This window comes from Opisthocomus hoazin, chromosome W, assembly GCF_030867145.1.
Source record: "Opisthocomus hoazin isolate bOpiHoa1 chromosome W, bOpiHoa1.hap1, whole genome shotgun sequence".
NCBI classification, from domain to species: Eukaryota; Metazoa; Chordata; class Aves; order Opisthocomiformes; family Opisthocomidae; genus Opisthocomus; species Opisthocomus hoazin.
In genome coordinates this window covers 803,375-825,246 of record NC_134453.1, presented here as the reverse complement: position 1 = coordinate 825,246, position 21,872 = coordinate 803,375, and the positions used below count along the sequence as shown (strand labels likewise).

General features: G+C 44.8%; 1 protein-coding gene across 2 annotated transcripts in view; it reads left to right on the top strand.

Moving 5' to 3' along the window:
* Positions 1-21,872, top strand: part of LOC142365552 (WD repeat-containing protein 7) — a 128,748-nt gene that overhangs the window by 40,922 nt on the left and 65,954 nt on the right. For both annotated transcript variants that reach the window (XM_075446415.1, XM_075446413.1), the window contains 3 exons: positions 192-310; positions 1,537-1,660; positions 9,341-9,454. In XM_075446415.1, coding sequence (XP_075302530.1) covers positions 192-310; positions 1,537-1,660; positions 9,341-9,454 — 357 coding nt within the window. The remainder of the gene's footprint in view (positions 1-191; positions 311-1,536; positions 1,661-9,340; positions 9,455-21,872) is intronic.

Sequence of the window (21,872 nt, the reverse complement as noted above, 5' to 3'; positions counted from 1 at the left end):
TTGTTCTGCTGCAAAATTGGTTCTGGTTTTGTTTCGTTTTTTCTCATCTCCCTCTTCGTCCCACCTTCTCCTGAAGACCTACTGCATACCAGGCCAGTGGCCAGTGTAGATTTAGTGGATGGCATTTTGAACTTAAAATTTTGCTTCAGTGTTCAGTATGTTTATCTTGCTGTCGTGCTGTGTTTTAACAGGGTGGAGCCAGCTGGCTGCTATGCACTGTGTGATGCTCCCCGACCTGTTGGGACTGGATAAATTCAGACCTCCTCTTCTGGAGATGCTGGCCCGCAGGTGGCAGGATCGATGCTTGGAGGTGATTTCAGCAGTAATTTTGTACAATGTTTGGGTCTTACATTGTCTTTTACTAATCATATTTTCCATTAATATAAAAAAAAAAGATTTCTGACACAAGTTTCTGCAGTTCTTATTTCAGATTTAGTAAGTTAATTTTCCAGGTAACCTGTCAAATGTTGGAAGAATTTTTTTTTAACGTTTTGGATGCTGTACATATTTTTTAAAAGAAATTATTGGATTAAAAACTTTCATTATTCCATTAAGAATCTTACTAGGATTAAAAAACCCCTACCCTATATTTTTCAAGAGACTGCTGAGTTGCTTTATTTTTTGGAGCATGTATACAGTAGTCAGTAAATGGTTTGTCACCTAGCAGTTTGATAAATGACTAGTGGGCCTTAACACCGCACCTGTGCTGCTGTGGCAAAAAATTCGTTGACTGTGCAGCTTTCCAAGTAGGAACGGAGTAACAGAGCTGGGTCGTAGATGGTGGGTCCTCCGCGGGCCTGCGACTTCGTGGGGAAGAAGTTTTTTGCTACCTGGTAGCCTGTTCTTTTGCTAGCTAGGGTGTACGGCGAGGTGGCTACCGGAGAGGGTCATCGCTTTGAAACTCATTAAAATTTGTAAGCAACGGAAGTCTGGTTACGGGGCATCCTTAGGTGTCCACAATTTTTTATCTTACCATGTGAGATCACTGAACTTCTTTGTGCATGAAGTCTTTTAACCCAAAAATAAGGTGTGTGTTTATGAGTGTGTGTTTATGAAGGCTTCAGGTGGAACAAGTGGTATTCATGGTGAACAGATAGCACATGATGGTATTTTGTATTTGTGGGTTTAAAAGCCCAGATTTTTTTTTAATCTTTGGGAAAACGTTGTATGTGTTTACTTTGGCTTTCCTTTGCCGGCCTCGGTCGGCGCTGCTGTCCGTGCTGAGCAAGGCCCGGCTGTGGAGGCTGCGAGGAGGTGGGACGCGGGTTGGCTTGTGCCGGGGGCTGCCTTGCGACGTTCCTCCCCTCGGTTTCTCGAGGGGCAGCACAGCTTTGCTGTGTCCTGAGCACGTCCCGTCCATGGTTCTTTTGCTTCTGGGTTTATGGTGGAGAGGGCTGGGGAAAAAGGAGGGTCTTTAGAAGCTTAGTTTAATTTTCTGTAGAAGTTTTTTTCTTTTGTTCTTGCTGAATTCCACTGAAAGCATACTGATAAATATTTGATCTTTGTGTCTGTATGTCATTCCTGTTGGCTTTACAGGTACGAGAAGCTGCCCAGGCCTTGTTGCTAGCAGAGCTGAGGAGGATCGAGCAGGCAGGTCGGAAAGAAACCATTGACGCGTGGGCTCCTTATTTACCACAGTACATAGACAGCGTTATATCACGTGAGTAATGCTGTGTTAAACCTGAGAATTACTTGGTTGCTAGACGAAAGAAAAAAGGCATTTTTTACACAAAATTACGAACAGTACTACCAATCTAGGGGAAAATTCTGTATAACCCTGGATTTTTCCCCTAGAAAAGTGTCTTGAAATTTTCAAAGTAATTCCACAATCATGAAATCACTTAAGGTCACTAGTGTTAATCAGGTAAATGGAACAGTTCAGTACATCTCACTGGGACTGGAGTGTCTCTTGCAGAGGCTGTCCCTGCTGTTGAGGGTCTTGGCTGCAGTTTAGAGGTTTGGAGGAAGAAATCTGCTATGAAAAGGGCTGATAAAATTACAATGTGGCGAAGCACAGACATGCCTTTATAATTAGATTATAGAAATTGGTGTAAAGGGATCCTTAGGCATCGCAAGAGTAGAAAAGGGTTCTGAAGGGAGCTAATGCAGAGGTGTGCAGTTATGTCCGTCAGTGTCTGCTAAACGCTTGATGCAGGGCCTGCCCAGTCGGGTGTTCAAAGCCATCGGTTACCAAGGGCTGCAAGGAGATACTGCATAAAGATTGTTCTCCAAATAAGCAAAATAGCTGCTGACCACAATTTAATCTGCTGGGTTTTCCTCCAAAATAGCTGTTTTCATTCTGTTTGTTGTTATTAAAGCAGGAGTTGTGCAGACGCGATAAGAGTATATTCTTGGAAGATCTGTCAGCGTCACGAGATACTCCATTCAGTTATCCATCTAGAAGCCTGACTTTATAGAATAAAGTCTAAATGCATCTGCCTTATATAACAAACCAGTAAAATAATATTTTCATGAATGAGAATGTTTGCTTTTAAGTTGTAGGTGTTCATCTTCCTTACAATGAGATCCTTTTTTCTGCTGAAGAAAAGTGCTTTCTATTCAGAGAAAGATCTCTATTAAATACCCATTGATTTTTGAGAGATGTGTAATAAGCTTATTAAATCTAAATTGAATGCATAAATTACATGGAACACAGTCCTTTAAAGCGATGTTGAGAATTTGTTGGCAGGACTAAGCTGTTGTTAATGACAGCCTTTAGCCATGTAGCATTTGCCTTATTACGGGATGTTGTTGCAGTGTTAGATGTGCAGCCAAGCAGTGAATAATAAGTGAAAGTATGTTGTATGTACGTGTCAGAGAGCCTTGACTGGTACTGGTAAATGTTTGTGCCATTGGTATGTTAGGATGGGATTTTTTTAATTGATCTTCTTCGGAGGTCAGTTATACTCGGTTTGTAGAACACGGCTATAGTTGCCCTTTACTCTCAGGAGTAGCTGCTATAGCAACTGTTGATGGTTGCTAATTTCTCTTCTCTGGAGTGATACGGAATGACCTTGCTGGGTACGAGGTTATGGACATAGTTGTGTTGGTGAAGTGTATGTAAACCACTCTGTGTGCCTGCTGTAGCCAGCTGACTGCTTCCAAAAAAACGAACTTCTTTTTCACATAGTTGGAAACAACTGGTAATTCACGTTAGTTCCAGTAATTTGCTGTTTCTGGTATTCCTCATTGCTTAAACAACTGCATTTGAAAGTTTTAGAGAAGAGTATGCAATTCTGTTTTACATGTGCATTAGTTGGAAGCATAATATTTTGCTCTGCCTCTTGTCCTTATGTTTGTGCTCAGGTTAGAAGCAGGGCTTGCATTTTTACAGCAATCGTCAGGGACTGACTGGTTTAAGAAAAAAAATTGAGTATTTTGTAAACATTCCATTCAAGTATGCATACAGCAGTATTTTGGCCTTTATGTTAGTCATGAGCAAATCAAAGCATAGTATTTGTTTTACCTCTAAATTAGGATGGGCTTATCTATCAGATCAAGGGGGTTTTAAAACGCAGGAAGAAACATAAAATAGAGAAATCAGCTGAGCATGGCTGAATGAATGACTGGAATGTAAATGTTCAATATTGTGAAAGCACTGATACTGAAAACCTTTCAAACAGCTCATGACTAGCAAATAGGAATAATTTGTTTTATATTAATAGTGTTGAAATCTGTATGAATTAAGGTTTGTGGTTCTCCTGAACGACAGGGCTGAAAAGGCGTTTAATAGTGTTATTGTCTGTCTGAACATACATGAGGATGCTGACACCCTGACGAAGAATAATTCTGATGTCAGAAAGGAGGAACAAAATAAGGAGCTAAAAATGTTGCTGTTGTGGGTAAAGAGTAAAGCGTATATACTAGTTACATTGTAAGACATGATTGAAAAGTTATGTGTTTTTTAAGGTCTGGGGAGGAGTTGAAGGGGAGAACAGTTATTTAGGATGGCCAAAATGGATGCAGTGGACTTGCTGAAATGTAGAGTTTTATGCTAGAAGATAAGGAGAAGAAATATGAAAGATAAAGAAATACTGCTTTGATTACCTCATCCTCCACTTCTCCTGATTTTGTCTCTTGATATAGGGCCATAAATTATTAGCAGCACATTTTTGTGTCCAGCGTATGTTGTTACTCTGCAGTTGTTCTTTACATGCATGATGTAGAAGCAATGCTTCTCTTGCACATTCACAGGTTTGTTTTGCTTAAAGCAAGTGGTAATCGCTAGTAGAAGCTTGCTGCTGGTATAAGATGCTTTGTCACGTGCATGTAGTTGGCTCTGGAACGAATCAGGTGTGTGGCACCAGCAGACAGAGATGAAATCTTTCTGCGTTTGTGCATTCAGTGTGCAGATCCAACAGCAATTTTGGGACATGACCTTACTGGCACGGATCAAGCGACTGGCGTGTCTCCCAGCGTTTTGATGAGATGCGTGCAGGAGACTTGAAAGACGGGCAGCCTTGCACAGGGTTATCTCTTAATAATCTTTTAACTGATGCGAGAGAGATTATTGTCTCCCTGTAGACGGTGGGGTGGAGGAGCAGGGAGAAAGCCAAGCAGATCTCATTTTCTCCTTTGCGGGTCTGCCAGCACGCTGCTGGGCCCGATGCGCTGCCGCCGCTCCGAGCTGCCTGCTCACAGCTGCCTGCACGGCTCCGCGTCGCACCGTCTGCGGCTCGCATGTTTGGGCACAGGAGGCTTCGTTTCACAGTGCCTTGTGGGGGGAACAATAAATCTTCGTTTTTATTTGGGCCTTCAGCTCCAAAACGGGCATGTTGGCTTGTTGACCCGGCATCGAATGGGAATGGATGTATAAGTGATGCTGTGAATTAAACCTAGGGGAGATGTTGCAGGTGTCGGTGTTTTTCAGGCTCCCCCAGGGAGGAGAACAGTGAAGCTTTCAAAGCTTCATCTTGTATCTGCTAAGATTGTCATGCGACTGTAAATATTTGCCATGACCTTGCCTGCTCCTCATTTTCACAGCGTACAGTTGTTTCTGAAATGCTGCGTGGTCCGTGGGGCGTTTGCCTCGAGGATGTGTTTTCAGGTGGAGGTCAAAAAGGGAATCACAGAACCACAGAATGTTCCGGGTTGGAAGGGCCCTCTGTGGGTCACCCAGCCCAACCTCCTGCCCAAGCAGGGTCACCCACAGCAGGCTGCACAGCACCGCAGCCAGGCAGGGCTGGAATATCTCCAGAGAAGGAGACTCCACAGCCTCCCTGGGCAGCCTGGGCCAGGGCTCCGTCACCCTCAGAGGGAAGAAGTTCTTCCTCATCTTCAGCTGGAGCTTCCTCTGCTTCAGTTTGTGCCCGTTGCCCCTTGTCCTGTCGCTGGGCACCACTGAACAGAGTCTGGCCCCGTCCTCCTGACCCCCACCTTGCAGATATTTAGAGGCATTTCTAAGGTCCCCTCTCAGCCTTCTCTTCTCCAGGCTGAACAAGCCCAGCTCCCTCAGCCTCTCCTCGTAGGAGAGATGCTCCAGTCCCCTCCTCATCCTTGTAGCCCTCCGCTGGACTCTGGAAAAATGCTACTGCCTCTTCCTACCTGCTTATTTTTAAGAGCAAAGGCGATCTTCAAACGGATTCTGCAAATTAAATTCTCTTTTTAAAGGGTTTCCTTTGCTGAATATTGTGTTTCTATTTTGTTTATTTACTGATTTTCTGTAGGCCAGTGTAATGTGTGCTTAAAATGCTGAAGGCATCAGTGTGGGGCTCCGTGCAGTGGGACACCCGCAAGCTCTTGGCGATGGGTCTGTGCGCCAAGCCCGGAAGGACAGATAGCTTTTTTTAAAGATGTGATGTTACTGCAGTGGAAAAATGGCCACTATGGCTTTAATGGAAAGCAAAAGGTTATCTTGCCCCGGCCTTTGTGCGCGTGTGGGATGCGGATGGAGCCGGCACGCAGGCAGCGCGCGGGGCGGCTGGGAGCTGCCCGGATCGATCGCAGCGGTGTGGAGTGAATTAATGCGAGGCAGGCAGGCTGCCTGTCGCGGGCTGCGGGGCGCGGGGCGGTCTCGGCAGAAATCTGTTCTCCATATATTCTGCCCCGAAATGAAGTAGAGGCACTGCTCTTGCTTCCCGTGTTGCTAAACCCCAGTTCTTTCGGGTAAATGTTTGTGCCAAGTTACTGTTTCTTTTTAAGTGAAAATCTTAAATGTGGCAGCATGAAATTAAAGAAATTTAAATAGATATCCTTAAATTGTGTCTATCTTTAAACTACTTCAAGTAATAATCCATGTTATCCCTGGAAAGCAAAATGAATATGGAAAGTCTATAATAAGGAATATGCAATTGTCAGTTTTCATGAATGCATTCCTCGTAGGCTTATATTTCTGTTAGAGAGTTTTATTTAAAGCCAGATTAATTGAGTAAAACTTAATTAAACTTACATCGATTTAAATGGAAGTCTTCATTGAGTAAGGATAGTTTGATTGGACCCCAAAGACTGCTATTTATGTATGTGGTTGATCTTACCCGTGCAAGGTTTGACTAAAAAGAGCACAAGGAAGTAAAGCAAATAATTTTCTGCTGCAACATTTTAATGTATTAAATGAATAATGAGTTTAGGATGCTGCAGTAAATAGTAAATGGTAATAATGGTGTAAGTTTCTAATACAAGTATATCTCACTTAATTTTCTAGCATTTTCTAATAGGTCAACTGGCTTATTTCTAATATATTCAGGGTTTTAGGATCTTTTCACTTCCAAAATGTGGTTCTAAGAGATATTTGGTGAATTGTGTAGAAAAAACTTGAGGCCGGGAATATGTGTTTCTTCTTACTGGATTTTCATTGGGAGGAAATGATAGTTTATTGCTTCAATAGTTGTGTGATGGCTGTTTTGTCCCCCTCTTTTGGCTTTATCCATTTGCTGTTTTTGGGGGTAAGTTTAATCAGTGTGATTTAAATAGATTTCTACTTCGGTTTTTATTTTAATTGTAGAAAATTGTAATGAACTTTTTTATACACTGTACTTAGAATTGACTCATGCAAAGGCCCTTATTTCCTTCCACTGCGTTATAACTAGTTTTGCTCAGCCCTTTAGAAAAGTGTAGCACACCTAATTTGGAAAATCAGCCTCTTTTCAGCAACTCAGGGCTAGAAAGCAGGGAAGGAGGTGAGGTGATAATTAAATGAATGAAAGGCTTTTAATTTTTGCCTAGCCTAAGCCTACCATTTAGGCACTGCTAGACCCTTGGCTTCTACTGCATTTGGGTGTGCAACCACAGAAAATCCTCACTCCGAGATGAAAGCTCATCAGTCGGAGCCTTCATCCCATGCTGTTCAAAAGGCACACAAACCCTTCCCCCTTCTCTGGGGGTGGAAAGAAGTCGAAGCATTTGAAAGGGTGGAAGTGATATTTAGGGAACAGCTAGGTGCTTGAGACTGGCAGCTGATTGTACTAACTGCAGTGCAAAATGTAAAGCAGTGCTTAAAAAATAACCTCCCTCCCTCCCCCCCCACCCCACTGGCTGACCCCGGTGGGTGCGCACAAGTGAATAGTCGTGTTGGGACATCGTCGGTGCTTGAAGATGCAGACCAAGAAGTGTTTTGGCAAAGTGGTGCTGGAATCCGAGAAGTTGCCCCCTCCCTGGCAGGGCTCAAGGCCAGGTTGGACGGGGGTCTGAGCACGCTGGGCTGGTGGAAGGGGTCCCTGCCCATGGCCGGGGGGTGGAACCAGATGATCTATGAGGTGCCTGCCAAGCCAAACCTCTGTGAGTCTGTGATCCTGCTGTCTGTCCGGAAGCTGGTGAAGACCCCACGGAGAGATGCCCGCGGGCTGCAACAGCTGCACCAGAGCAGTGAACTCCTTATTTTTAGAGATGTCCAGAATAAGGTTCAGGTGCAATTTGTAATTGTATGTGATGGCTGTGCAGTCATGCCAGCTAGCTTAATGAAGTGAGATGCTATTGATTCGGCAGTGTATTCCAGTCTGGTTGTGTATTTGTTGTCACTGGTTTTTATACGTGTTGACACGAGAAGGACGTTCAGAAAGTTATTAAAAGGTACTAGTTTCCTTATGAAGAGGTTACGCCAGAAGAAGGTTAGAAATTGCTCTCAGACAGTCACTGTGTTATCACAAGGTGTGAGTAATTACTTTGCTGTGAATACTTGGTATTTTAAAACAGTACTGAAGTAAGTACAATCTGGAATACTTGCGAGCGTGCTAACGTTTCTGGACTGGTTTAAAGATGACCCAGAGCTGAATGGCTTTCAGGTGTGGATTCACAAACCTTGTACGCAGCCAACAGATTCCCCCCCGGTGATTTATTACGATACCATCATCTTTTCATTAGTCAATGACATCCATATGTTTGGAGAAGGCTAGGAAGTTGCTAGACGAACTGAAGTAATGCACGTTAGTGATTTCGTGAAGGCGAGCTAAGAGCAGGAGAGGAGCAGCAGCAGGGGCAGCGGCCGTGCCCGGTGCCAAGCCGTTGCTTGGGGCTTGTGTTGGTCAGCTGGAGCTGTCTGCCTTCCGCAAGGCAGAGTGGGTTACAGAGACTGGATTCCTTGCTGAAATTGGGGTGGTGCTGACAAGGGGCCAGGGCCCTTTTCCCAGCAGGGCCTTAATGCCCCCATGGACTGCAAACCCGATGCCACGGTCGGTAAGGCAGCAATCTTCTGTAGTATAGGCTGACACAGGGAATGTACTGGGAGGAGAGAAATCTTAGCAGGACATCCCTTCAGTCTGCTCTTCAGCTTTGCTGAAGCTCTTTGGGGAGACTGTTGGTGAGGCTGTTCTTTTTCACCCATAGCAAAACATTTCTTTTGATGACGCTTTGACTGGATCGTGGTAAGGCTCAACTGCTAGATACCAGGGAATTATAACTTTAATCATGTGGCACCATTTAGTCTTTGTGATGTAGTTTCCAATAGCAACTGACAGATGCGTCCCAACCCAAATGACGTGGAATGAGTCAGCTGAATTAATGCGCTCTGAAAGTGGCGTAGAAAAACTGCACTTTTTTTGGTGAGAGAGGCGAACTATGGAGAGATGTAAGACAAGTTCTGCTGGAACTCTGTATTTTGTGGCTGAATAAGTCGTTAGTGTGCAATATATGTGCCTAATATTTTTAAGGATGCAAGAAGATGGCAGCGAAAGAGGAAAATACAAATTTTACTGTTTGGAAAAGACTTTTAAAGGATAGGTTTGTGAAAGGTCTGCATGCAGTACGAAGGGAAACCAGAAAGTAGTCACTCTGTGCTTTATCTGTGTTGCATAGAGTTACATTGCATGGTTTAGAATACCAAAAGATAACTACTGTTCTTTTTCCCTGATCTCAGGATGTTACCTACCAAAGTCGCTGACTTCTGTGGGTTTCCGGTTGTTTCTTTCAGCTGGAGTAACCACGGAAGCCATTCAGGCTGGCAGCGCAAGCCCAGATTCGTTGGGAACAGAAGCAAAAGTTCAGGAAGAAGATCATGATCTGGCGGATGATGACATCGCGGCAGGTGAGCATTAATCTAATGAATATGTTATTTTTTGACATACCAGGAACTGTGCAGAGGAGATGGAACGCTTTCTGCCAAACAGCATATTTTTCATGAGAAAATAAAATACTAAGGCTGCTTATGAATACGTGTGTGCCATTAGACATGAAGTTATTCAAAAGTGGAAAAGAGCTGTAGACAAACTGAACACCTGCTTAACTGTTACTGCTGTAATATTCCTGTTACTTCTGAATCATTACCTGTATTTGAATAGATGTGTCTTGAGCTTTTAAGTCGGCCTGCAGCCAACATGTTTAGCTTGCAGTTCTTGAGTATAAAGGCATTTCTATGATCCTTTCTAGTTATCCCTTAAATTATTTACCTTGGTGAAAGATCTGATATAAGGGTGCTACCGTCAGTCTGCTTGACCAAACTGAGGTTTCTTTCAGCAAGTAAGGGCCTCTAGTTTTCACACATAGAATTGGAGTGTGTTTCATTTCTGCAATATTCGTATAGCTTTCTACTGTTGTTGTAGCTTACTCTAGACTGCCAGATAAGGCCAAGAGTTCTGGTCCATCAAGGCATATTCTGAAATGACAGATCATACAAAAATATGCATTTAATTATAAGCAGTTATCTTTTGATTCTTTATTTGTGCTTATTTATGCAGTGTCATAAGGAAACCATGTTTGATATAAATATCCTTGGAATTTGAATGACTACAGCATGTATTTTAGCATAGCATACTGCAGATTATAGAGCGTGAAAGCAGTCTCTCTTTTATTTTTTTTGACTGAGCTTTGTATAGATTTTTGTGAAAGTCTAAAAGAAAACTGGTTATTTCTATTGACTTGCAGAGGGTTAGTATGGCAGGTCTAGTTCTGGGTCAAGTCTCTGGTTGAAGGTGCCTGACACAGGGGTGCTGCTGGCGGAAGAACAGCCTGTCTTGAGCAGGGAGCATGAACACAGGCTGGGAGTGAAAGGCTGGCTGGGAACAGCCAAGAGGGAGGTAGGATGCTGGGGACGTCTTTAGCAGCTGGGGGACGATGCCAGACTTGTCAAGAAAAAGTAACAAATAGAGCATGGACCCTCGGAAGAAATCAGTGAATGAATGGGCTCGGCATACCCTGGAACACCGATTTCCGCAGCGTACTCAGGTCAGTGTTCCCTTCGGAGCGTTACACCGTCTCCTTGGCTCCACATCTGTTAGAGGCCTTCTGGCTCTTTTTCTGAAGCTGTAGCAACAGCAGAGTTACAACACATGCTTGTTTGTATCTGGGACAGCTTTCTGCCCTTCGATGTCATCTGCTCTTTTCACGGGAAAGAGACTGAAGCTGGGATGCTTGAACGGAGTAAGCTCCAAATTCGGTGCGGTGTGCGCGAGGCGGTTGGCTTCTGAGGTTTTGGGGAAGGCGTCCGCTACGTTGCCACAGTCTGCTGGTGCCAACAGCTTTATTTACAGAGAAAGCGGTTCTCTTACGAAAAGCAGTTGAGCTTTGAAAAAGTATCTTCAGTAAAGATGACATTTTGGTCTACAACTGAATACAACTAGTTTTGTGCTGGTAGAATAAAAAAAAAAGTTTTGAGACAATTTAAACTTAACCTTATCTTCAAAAAATGGTGCAGCTTGTTTCGACAGTGGTCCTACTAAGGTAATATTTATTGATTGACTGCACAAAGTACTGCTGGTGTGCAGTGGTCAACAGGATTTTTTCAGTTCAAATTGAAATTCACCAAATGCTTTCATTTATCCAAACAATTTTTTAAAAGGATCACTTTCACTTCGGTCCTTTTAGAGATTAAAGCATTTTAGCTTAGCTGGCTGAAAAGCACTGAAGCCTGTTTCTGGAAGATACTTCAGTAATACACTACGGTGCCTCTTAAGCATTTTAAAATACACACAGAGGAGGTATTTAGAAAATTGGGTCTGTCTTCAAATGCACTGAAAACACGTTCAAGAATAGTCTTGTGATGTAGTAGGAGTATTTATTGCTGTCTGTAATGCCTGAAAGGCTTTTCTGGATAACTGAAAGTAGAGCAAATGTGCGTAAATAATTCACATGTGAACAGCAGCACTTTTTCCTAGTTGGGCATAAGATCTACTGGCTTCAGTGGTCAACATTTGCAATTAATCACGATCATAAATTGGATTTTTCAAATTTTTTTTTCATCCTGTAATTTGCAATCTGCTTTATTTTCAGTGCGATTTTAGGATCCAAGATAGCATCTAAATTTTATTTTAGAAATCCAAATTTCCTTTATTTACTGGAAAAAAGATGAGCAAGATACAAGAAAAGAAAACAAACACCACTAACACAGTACTGTTGCATATTTGGAAATACAGAGATCTGTCTTTGTGTTTCGACACAAGTGCCGCAGCACCTATGGGGGTCGTGTGACACGGGCATGGCTGAGGTGGCAGGGATAAATGGCCCAATGTCACGGAGGCTGTGGAAAAGGCAGCCCTGTAGTGCAGCACTACCTTTATGGACAGATTTTTTTACTTACAAAGAAAATGAGAGGACAGCATAAACAGACTGTCTTTAAAAATCCACCGAGTTTACCCTGTGGAGCTGGTCTGGACATGAAGAACTTCCAGGACGTAACTTTTAGGTTGCAGAAGTGCTTGCCTCTGAGCTGTGCAACGTTAGCTTAGTAATGGAAATAAATAATGTATTGGGGCACAATATGATATAGATATTCTGAATATTGTATGGGTTGCTCTTATCCCTAATCAAGAGAAACTTGTAGCAAGTTGAGGATTGCTTCAGTTGTAATGAATTCCCAGGGTACCTGTAGGCGTTCCCAGGCTTACGCGCGTGCCCCGTGGGTGCCGTTCGGTATTGCTGGGGTAGGAATGCCAGGTTTCGCTGAAGACCTTGCTGCTGATGGTGCCATGCACAATGAAAGAAGGCTCGCCATGAAGAGCTGATTCTCAGCTCTGTTCTGTGAGTTTAGACAACACCGCCAGCCTCTTCGGCGTTGCGTAATCACATTTTGTAGCGATGACCTTATTCGCATCAGTATTGACAATGACACTTGCAAAGCACAAACCCACTCCTGGTGCTAATTAAACAGTGGATTTTTTTAAATACTTTTTCCCCTTCTGTGAACTCTGAATGGCATGTACAGCCAGCTCAGCTGCAAAGGCTGGAGAAGTACAGTCTGCCTTGGTTTTCTAGATACAAGTTTTTCGAAATACACCTCTCTGACTGTTAAATCTGCACGTGGACGGCTTCATCGCCCGTGCTTCGCCCCGCAGCGAGCTCAGCCGAGCCGCTGCTGCTGCTGTGGTGGGAGAGAAGGTACGTGCTGGAACTCGTTTGGGCCTTGCTCTCGCCATGGTTCGAAGCAGCGGTGCCCCGTGCGTGTGTGCGAGGCGGAAGCGGTCGCCAGCCCCAGGAGTTGTGCTGGAGGGTTTGGTCTGCTTCTGAGAGAGTTGGGGGAGTTTTGTGTAAGACATGGGAGAGAGGGTTAGATGTCCTTGGAGTGTTGTTCTGACCTTAGCCAACAGATTTTGTGCCCCTTGGTTGGTTTGGTTACAAAATCTGTTGTCTGCTATTAAACAGTAAACAGTTTATGTTTTTTCTATGCTTTGTTTTGAATAGCTGTATGAAAATAAAATGTCGGTGGGTGGGAAATTCAAGGCACAGGCTGCTGTGACTGCTCTTGTGCCTGCTCCTAGGAGGGAGCTCTGCCCCGAGGAACAGAAACCTAGCACTGACAGCTCCCTTTGACAACACTCCCGCAGGTGGCCTGACAGGTAACCAAACGAAGTTAAATACACTGTTACTGGACCAGTTATTCTGTTTTGGTATTTCTAGAAATAAAAGCAGTAACAGATACAATGTTCATTCTATTCCACTTGAGCCAACATAAACATTTATCGTGTTAGGAAGCGCTGTGATGTGGCATAGTCAGTCAGTGGGAACTGAGTTGAAATGCAGTTTATTCCGAAGGATCTGCCAGTCCGAAAAGGTGGGAGACAGGGAATGTGACCTGCTTTAGCTACAGAGATGAGGCTCACTGTCTGGTCCAGCCTGTCTTCTCCTGCATGCTGCTGTGACACAGCAGTGCACAGAATGAGAGGAAAGAATGGTCAGCCTGCTCCTTGTCCCTTGGTGATCCCTTGCACAGAGAGAGAAAGATCTGTTTGAAAATGTCTTGTGGCGGGGTAAGGCAGCAGACAGATGCTTTAAAAATACTCTTTGTTTGGCTGTGTAACCAAGAGGGGTCTCGGTCAAGCAGACTCTTACGTCTGACTTGTGCATTGTACAGACGCTGCGATGGCTGATACGAGAGGGTGCCAGCAGTCAGTAGTGCACAATGGGAGGAAAGAAAAAAAATCTAGGAATGCTACTGATTAATGTTCATCAACTTGAAAATTTAATCTTTTAAATCTCTTCTGCCAATATTCACAGATCTATTTTTGTGCATAATGAGTAGTATTTTTTAAGCAATAATTATCCTTTAACTGGCAAAGTCAGAAGCAAGAAATATTGCTGGATTAACCTGTACTCTGAACTGAAAAATGGCTCTTTAATCGGTGACAGCACTTGTGTGTGTGTGTGTCTGTTTGAAGTAGTTTTAAATTAGGTGATGTCTTATTTTTCTCTGTGTGTTATTACAATTTTTTATTCAAAGGCCTACACTGGAGTAGGAGAAGATATTTCAACCAACTGTGAACTGGAAGTTGGGGACAGTCATCTGTGAAGTCATACACTAGGCTTTCTTTTCTTTTGTTAAATTTTTGAGGATATATTGAGCTTCTGTACTACTTTGGTGATTCATTTTCATCCTCTTTCTTGCTGCTGGAGCTGGACTTCTTTGAAGCAGGAGCGACAGGTGCCGTTGCCCACTGTGTCCCTCCCGTTACCAGCCAGACTTCCACTGAAAACTTGGGGTGGAGTGGAGGTACCCAACAAACGCAGCCATCTGCCATCCCCAGCAAACACGCCAGTGGCCCGCTGTTCAGCACAATGCGGGTGCCAAAAGAGTCAGTCGCTGGACAAGGCTCCTGCTGGGTTTCTTTTAAGTAGGTTGGACTGAACCTAGGCACCTTCCACAAACCCTGTCCCCATACATTTTTGTATCTCCAAAGCCCACCGTTGAGAGATCAAAGAAGCTTTTAATTTATATTTAATCACTCACTGGAAAACTGTCTACCGTATCATGCACTGACTGTTGTGTAAAACTCCAGAAAAGTGAGGTTTTATCATCTAAAGCAAACTTTATCCCTTTCAGATGCTAATTACGAAAACAGAGAGAATACACCCTGACTCATTTCTGTCACTCGGTCTTTTCTGTTACAATGAAAAATGGAATGTGAATTCACAGATACAGGTTATTTAACATGTAAAGGTTGTTTTTTAATGGGAGTTTTTGCGTGTACTAACAGGAATTTTGAAGCACCTTGAGAAATGTGTCTAATAGATAAATGTATACCCAGTTAATTGGGAATCTCGGTTCCTACAATTTGTAATAGTCCACAAGGAGGCATGAAGTTATGGGTGGTAAAATTCTGTTCCTTTTTTTTCCCCCTTAAAAAAAGGAAACGTAATTCATGTAAAAACACGGGGTTTTTTTCAGCCAAGTTGCATGTGTTTGAAAAGATACGGGCATCTGCCAGTCAAGCAGATGTCGCCCCGTAAGCGCCATGAAGAGCCCTGCTCTCTGTGAGGGGGTTGTGGGCTTGACATCTGTCTGAGCGGCATCTGTCAGCGCTGGGAGAGCGCTCGGGTCGTTGTTAGGGAAGAGCTAATCCGCGCAGGCGGGGTTCTCGGGGGGCTGGCGGGGTGGCTTCCCGTGAGCGGAGCGGAGCAGAGCGCTGCGGTGCCCGGCGGCAGTGCCCGTCCCAGCCGGGGCTGGGTGAGGGCTGCCAGCCGCGCTTCAGCTACAGCGCTTCTACCCGGCACTTCTAAAATGACCGTAGACTGAAAAAGAGAAAAAATAATTCAGAGTGCCTGGGGTGAAAAAGCAAGCAGACTTGCATAAAAATTTCAATATTAGTTGCTTAACAAAAGGCAATATAGGTAGGTTTTAAGCTCCAACTCGGATTGCAGCGTCGTTACAGATCCTTGTCCCCCGTGGGGAAGCAGCATCCGTTCTCCTTCAGCTTGAGCTGAGCGCAGCAGAGCCCGGCCGGGCGTGCCAGCGCGGTGCCCTTCAGCAGCGGGCTGCCAGCTGGAAGGGGTCGTCGCGGGAGCTCCTTCGCAGGGGGTGTGCAGACCCCGGACTGCGGTCGCTGGTCTGCAGCAGGTGATGTGTAGCCGAGGTTGAGACATTAGAGCTGCTGGCCGGTGCTGGGACAGCCCAGCCCCTCTGCCTGCCTCCATGACAGCCCCAGTCCGCGGAGGGTGCAAACCGGGCCCAGCTGCTGTGCCTGGAGAGCAGGCATTTCTCTGTGCTAATTGCATTTACTATCTCTCTATTCTTACGTGTTTACAGAATCACAGCATGGTTGGGGTTGGCAGGGCCCTCTGTGGGTCACCCAGTCCAACCCCCTGCCCAAGCAGGGTCACCCAGAGCAGGCTGCACAGCACCGCGTCCAGGCGGGGCTGGAATATCTCCAGAGAAGGAGACTCCACAGCCTCCCTGGGCAGCCTGGGCCAGGGCTCCGTCACCCTCAGAGGGAAGAAGTTCTTCCTCATCTTCAGCTGGAACTTCCTCTGCTTCTGGTTGTGGTGTGGTGTACTAATTTAGAGGCCACAACTTATATCACGGGAGCGAGAAAGCGGTATATTGCATGAAAGCTGCGCTTGCAGACAGGGTGGTTTTGAAGAAAGGCTGTGTTGGATGTTGGTCTCTTTAGTGGAGCACAAGAAGCGCTCTTTAACACGCATTCATCTACAAATGCTTACTTCTGCATTTGAAAGAGAACTTTTTTCATTTAGTTTTGTACACTTTCAGATACCTGGACTTGTTTGGTGGTATACAGCTTAATACAAAGCTTTGCATGGTGTGTCTAAGTGGTATCAGTCCTTACACTGCCGTATTTTGTGTGGGAAAGTGGGAAGTCGGGGTCAGCGTGTGCGTGGTATGTCAGTACGTTGTGAAAATCCATCTGGGACTCTTGTCTGAACTTCTTTTGTTGTCTTGGTGGCAGATGTCTTCTTCCAGCACTGTGCAGTCTCCCTTTGTGCCACCGTGACTCTGAAAAATCGTATTAACTTGGGAAAAGTTGGTTCTCTTTGTCTTAGAAAAACATTTATACCTTAATTGTGGTGTTCTGGCTGCTCATCTTTTCTCAGTGACGTGGGGCAGAAATGCTTCAGTGTGATGTTTTCACTTGGTCAAAGACTTTTGAACTGTTACTACAGTCAAAAAAATTATTTAGAATAATCCCTTCAGGCACAGAAGGGGAGTTTTAGAGAGGCATAGGTGGCAAAAGCAATGCCTTAAAATGGGTTTTTTTCTACTGTTCTGGAGAGTCCTCATATTTTGGGTTTTTTATTCTGTTACATTTCATGTTTGGCTAGCGTTGCAACCAAAAACTTCGTAAGTCTCCCACATTTTGGCTTTTCTTTTTTTGGTTGTGATCGTAGCGTAATGACGTTGAAGTGTGTAGCAGGGAGATGCTTCCATCCGTACTCCAGCCCCGCAGAGCCCGAGCAGTCGCCGTAGCAGTGGCCGCTTCCTCCTGAGCAGCAGCTTGGTTAAAGGCAGCCGTGAAAGGAGAGGTGTAGTTGTGACCACAGCATTCCTTTACCTGCGGTCTCTTCCAGTGCTGGGAGAGTAAACTTTTCCATCACTGGCAGATCTTTTTCACAAGTTCTCAATAATTTTTCTGAAGGCGTTTTTTAGATAGACACAATTCTTCAGTTTTTACGTGCAAACCACGCTACTTCACGCAGGTTTTGCAGGGCCTGATGACAGGAGGAACATAAAACATGGAGGGTGTGGACTGAGGTTGCTATTGAGTGGATCAGGGAGCTGCTACCACAATTTTAGATGGTGAATCTTCCCCTGGGGTGACAGCAGCAGTGAAAAGCCAAAGCTGTACGAGGTGCCAGGCTGGCATTTAGAACAGCAAGCGGTGGGTACCAGTCTGCACCTGTAGGCTCCTGGCTTTGGGCCGCTGATTGATGAAAACAACTTGGAAGTTCTGAAGACCCGTTCCTGTGGGTGCTGTCTGATGGCAGTTTATTCTGAACGAAAGTATTTTTCGTGAAGATAGACATCTGGTTTGAAATTTATAGTGGGTTTTTGTAACATGTTTTATTAGCAGCTGATTTTGTAGCATTTTTCTATACCTTCTTCTGGATAGTCAGGTTTTCAAGCTAGCAGGTTCAAAACATCAATTGTCTACGTTGTATATGAAAAACCTGATGGAGGTTTAGAAAAAAAAAAGCAATACCTTATTGCTTAGGAAATTGTTTTCATATTTCAGCTGTAGTTTGGACAGCTGTAACTATTAAAAAATGAAACATAATGCAAACGTATTGAACTGTTAAAAGATTATAATTTCAATAGTACTTTTTATATGCACAAACTTTAGCTACTTAAGCAAGGGGGAAGGTGATTAAAGTTCATACATTTTGTTCTTTTATCGGTCTTTGCACTTTGATAAATAAATAGATCATCGCGGATTCAATAGGCCAATTGCAGCATATAATAGCTATTCAGAGGCAATTAAATTGCCTTTTTTCATGCCGGCGTGTGAGCGTGCCCTTTCACAACCTTCAACTTGATTCGTGGTGATTCAAAATTAACTGAAAAGTCTTGTTTGCTGACAGCTTAAAGCTTAATTGACTGAAAGCCAAATAGAGTGTGTTCTGTATTCAGCGCCGGAGCGTGTGCTGGAAGGCAGCGCCGGGGCCCCCTTGGCCCGTGCCAGGGTGGGGACCCCTTCGCGGCGCCGCGCATCGCGCCGACCGTGGTGGATGGCCTGCGGTGGATGGCCTGCGGTGGATGGCCTTCAGCTTGTGGGTGGCCGGCGCGGTTCCGGCACTGCCCCGGGGCTTCCTCCCTCCCGCACAAACCTGCCTTTCAAGGAGCTGCTTGGCTTTCCCGTTTGTAGCTGTGAGAGGGGACAGTGAACCAGAAAACGAGAAATGCCTCGTGTTGCTTTCACTGTTTGGTTGAAATGATCCACCGAAAGGTAAAGTCTGCTATAGCTTGAATAAAATTTTTGTGCCTGTTAAAGAATATTCGTATAAAGACTCTCTAGATGGCTAAACAAGCAACAAATAAATATTAAAATGTGTCTTAGTGGAATTCCTGTCCATCCGTAGGCGCAGGGGGAGATCTGAAATGTGTTGGTGTAGCTATCCTGCTGTATCAGGGCATACCTGGAGCGCAGAGCCTGTACGGGGGGCTCTGGACTGGGGCTGGAAGCCTTTCAGTGTGGGTTAACCTGGGGGAAAATTCCTGATGAATTGTAACCTCAGCTCAGTCCGAATCCTCTTTGTGATGCTGCTGAAGGCTTTCCTTTTTCCCTCAATACTTCTGTCTAGAAGAACTGGTTTTGTTGAGGGGTGCTGCTCAACGCGACCTGCCGTCCTTCCACCAGTCCCCCACCTGCAGGCTGGGGCCTGAAAGCCCCCCCTGCCCCTCCCAGGGACGGCGGGGGCGAAGCAGCACAGGAGATGCCTGCAAATAAACGTTTGGTGGAGGTTTTTTGTGTTGTAGAATGTCCTTAAGTATGTATTAAATACTTTCAAATTCAATAATGTCTTTAAGCATTGGGAACGCTTTTTCATCTGTCAAAATCAGAAAGGTCTTAAAAGCAAAATGCCTCCAATTGTCAGACAAGATATGATAGGTAAGTTAGAAAAATATAATGGCCCCTCACGTGGTTTCTCCTGTAAATTCTTAAAGTTCTGTTCATATCCATGTCAAATTTTAATATGTAGAAGTTAAAGAACGTGGGTTCTGATGTTGCTCTATTTCTTATTGATTTCTTGGCAAATCATAGCTATCTAATTTCTTCTGCCTTCCTATTGATTTCCAGTAGGAACAACATCTTTTCATAAAGCATCAGAAAAGTTGCCATTCGGTTTCAAAGTGACTGTAATGTAAAAGAGCTTTACTCTTAACGTTCCTTTCAATAAAATAATCATCATACTTCCGAACGCGAAGTCCGGATCGGCACCGGTTTTACTGAAGCCCTACTTCTATCTAGGGAGAGATGAAACTCAACAATAAATTTCTTTAATGTCTCTTATTAGCAGCCTATTAAATGCTGTTGAATAAAATATATCTGACGTTTACATTTAGCTGGCTTCACTTCTGTGCAAATTGGTTACATCCCAGTGTTAGCAGTGCAGCCTTCCACTGTTCTGTGAGATTTGGTTTCCCCGGTGGAATTACAAATTGCATATAATTTAATGGTGGAATTATTTAAATGCTCAGAGTTGTCATATGTTTAGAAAGCTTTCAGACAGACATCACTCCAGTTTTTCATAAGGCTGCTGGGCTCGGGAAGAAAACGTGCTTTTCTACATAGAATAAGTACTTTTGCAGCCACCAGTCTGATCTGTTGCCATTTACTGGAATTTTCTCTGCTGCTGTGCTGTTCCTTTTATGACAGAATATTTCACAGTGCTGCAGGTCTGGGAGCACAAAATGGGTGAGGATGCTGCTTCCTCGCAGAGCCGAGAGCAGGGAGACAGTCAAAGACAAAATGGATTCTCTGCTGTGCAGGTGGGGGGGGTCGGGCACCTCTGATTTGGGGTGACTCGCTGGTTTTAGATTGCTGACTAAATGTATCAAAACTTCCCTTATCAGAAGTGATATCTGAGAGATTATAATCAAAAATTTGAAGAGGTATGCTGAACATTTAAAATGCTTTTGTTTATGACTCGTTTATGTAGACAGTAATGAAAAGAAATAGAGTTCTGGAAATTATGGCACAAAATTACATCTAAAAATTGAAATAGCAAGGTTAGAGGACAACCAATATTTACATCGCTGATTTCTGTGGTTTTCGGATGTGGTATGAAACAATGAAATGTCACTGTGGTAAAATTTATTCTCAAGTTACTAGATACTTTGGGCTATATGGCTTTCGACAGAATTAAATCAGTTTAAGATAATGATTGCTTAGTCGAGGTCATTGGTGAAAACCCACGCGTACCGAAGAGAACAGCTAATCTGTTTGCGTGCTGTTTGAAAGCAAACGGACATTTTCAGCGCAGAGTTCACGAAGCGTTGGGGAAAAAAGGAACATTTATTGCTAGGAGAAAACAGGGTAACCTCTATGCCTCTGTTTTCCGGAATGAAATTTATTGTTGCTTAACTTGCTTCAGGTATTCAGTAACTGTTGGATGTTTTGGTGGGGTTTTCTCGTTAGCACCTTACAGCCAGGCAGTGACTGACGACGGCAGCTTCGGCATTTGCAGTTGCGTAGGTGAAATCGGTTTGCTGCTGGCGTCGTGCAGCCCCGTTACCAAGGAAGAACTGGCGCTCAAGTTGATGTTTCCTACTGCAGAAGAAGTTGCAGCGAGGCCAGATGAGAACCTGTAACTGTATGAGAGTAATTAATGCGTGCCACCTCTCGCTAGTAGGAATCTGCCCGCATGGAGAAGCAGTGGGGCTTTAGGCAGCGCAGCTCAGCATTGCGGGGTGCAGAACGTGTGTGGTAAGTCCTGTGCGCGTGGGTAAGCACGAGTAGAGCTGCACTACGCACCTGGCTTTTGCCTTGTTGCAAGATAAAGCCGAGTCACTTACACACTGTGTGTAAACCTTGCGGTGTGCTCGGTGCCCGCGCCGGGCTTGTCCGGCGGGGAGCGGTGTTCCCAGGCGCGCTGGGCCGCGGCGGCACGGTGCGGCAGAGCCGGGAGGTCCCGGGGCGCGGGGGCCCGCAGCGATGCCTGGTGGCTGCCCGGCAAGCTCAGGCGTTCAGCTTTTTAGGAAGAATGAGTGATGGCTAATGATTATTTAATGGCAGATCTCTGGGCTGAGAGGCACTTAGCGCTCGGTGCGTCCTGCAAAGCCTATTTCTCAGCGCTTCCGACAGGTTCATTTGGTCTCACCTTGAGTAGAGCAGTGCTGTATTGATCTCATTGGGGTGGATTTAAACACACTATCGGCTTAAAATAGCACCACCTATGCAGAAGAACATCAGGGCCTTAACCCTTCAGGCTGTCGATAGCTGCTGTGTGATGCTTTGGTTGGAGGCTAACAGATTCCTGGCGGGTTTCCTTCTCCTGAAAACTGCTGGGTTTAATTAACAAGCACGCCGCGATGCTTCGGTAGCGCGTGTTGCGCGGTGCCCTGTGGGGCTAAGCCCTGTGGGGCTAAGCCCTGTGGGGCTAAGCGCCGGGGAGTTACGCGTGGGCTCTGACCGCCCCGGGGGTCTGACCGGGGGTCAGCCGAGGGGTCAGGCCCTGGGGTTTGAGAGAGGGGTTGAAATGACACGTTCAACGAAGATGAGCTGTTTGTCTTTTTTTCAGTTTTTGTAAGTGTTTGGATGGCTGCAACAGTCTTTTCTGAAAAG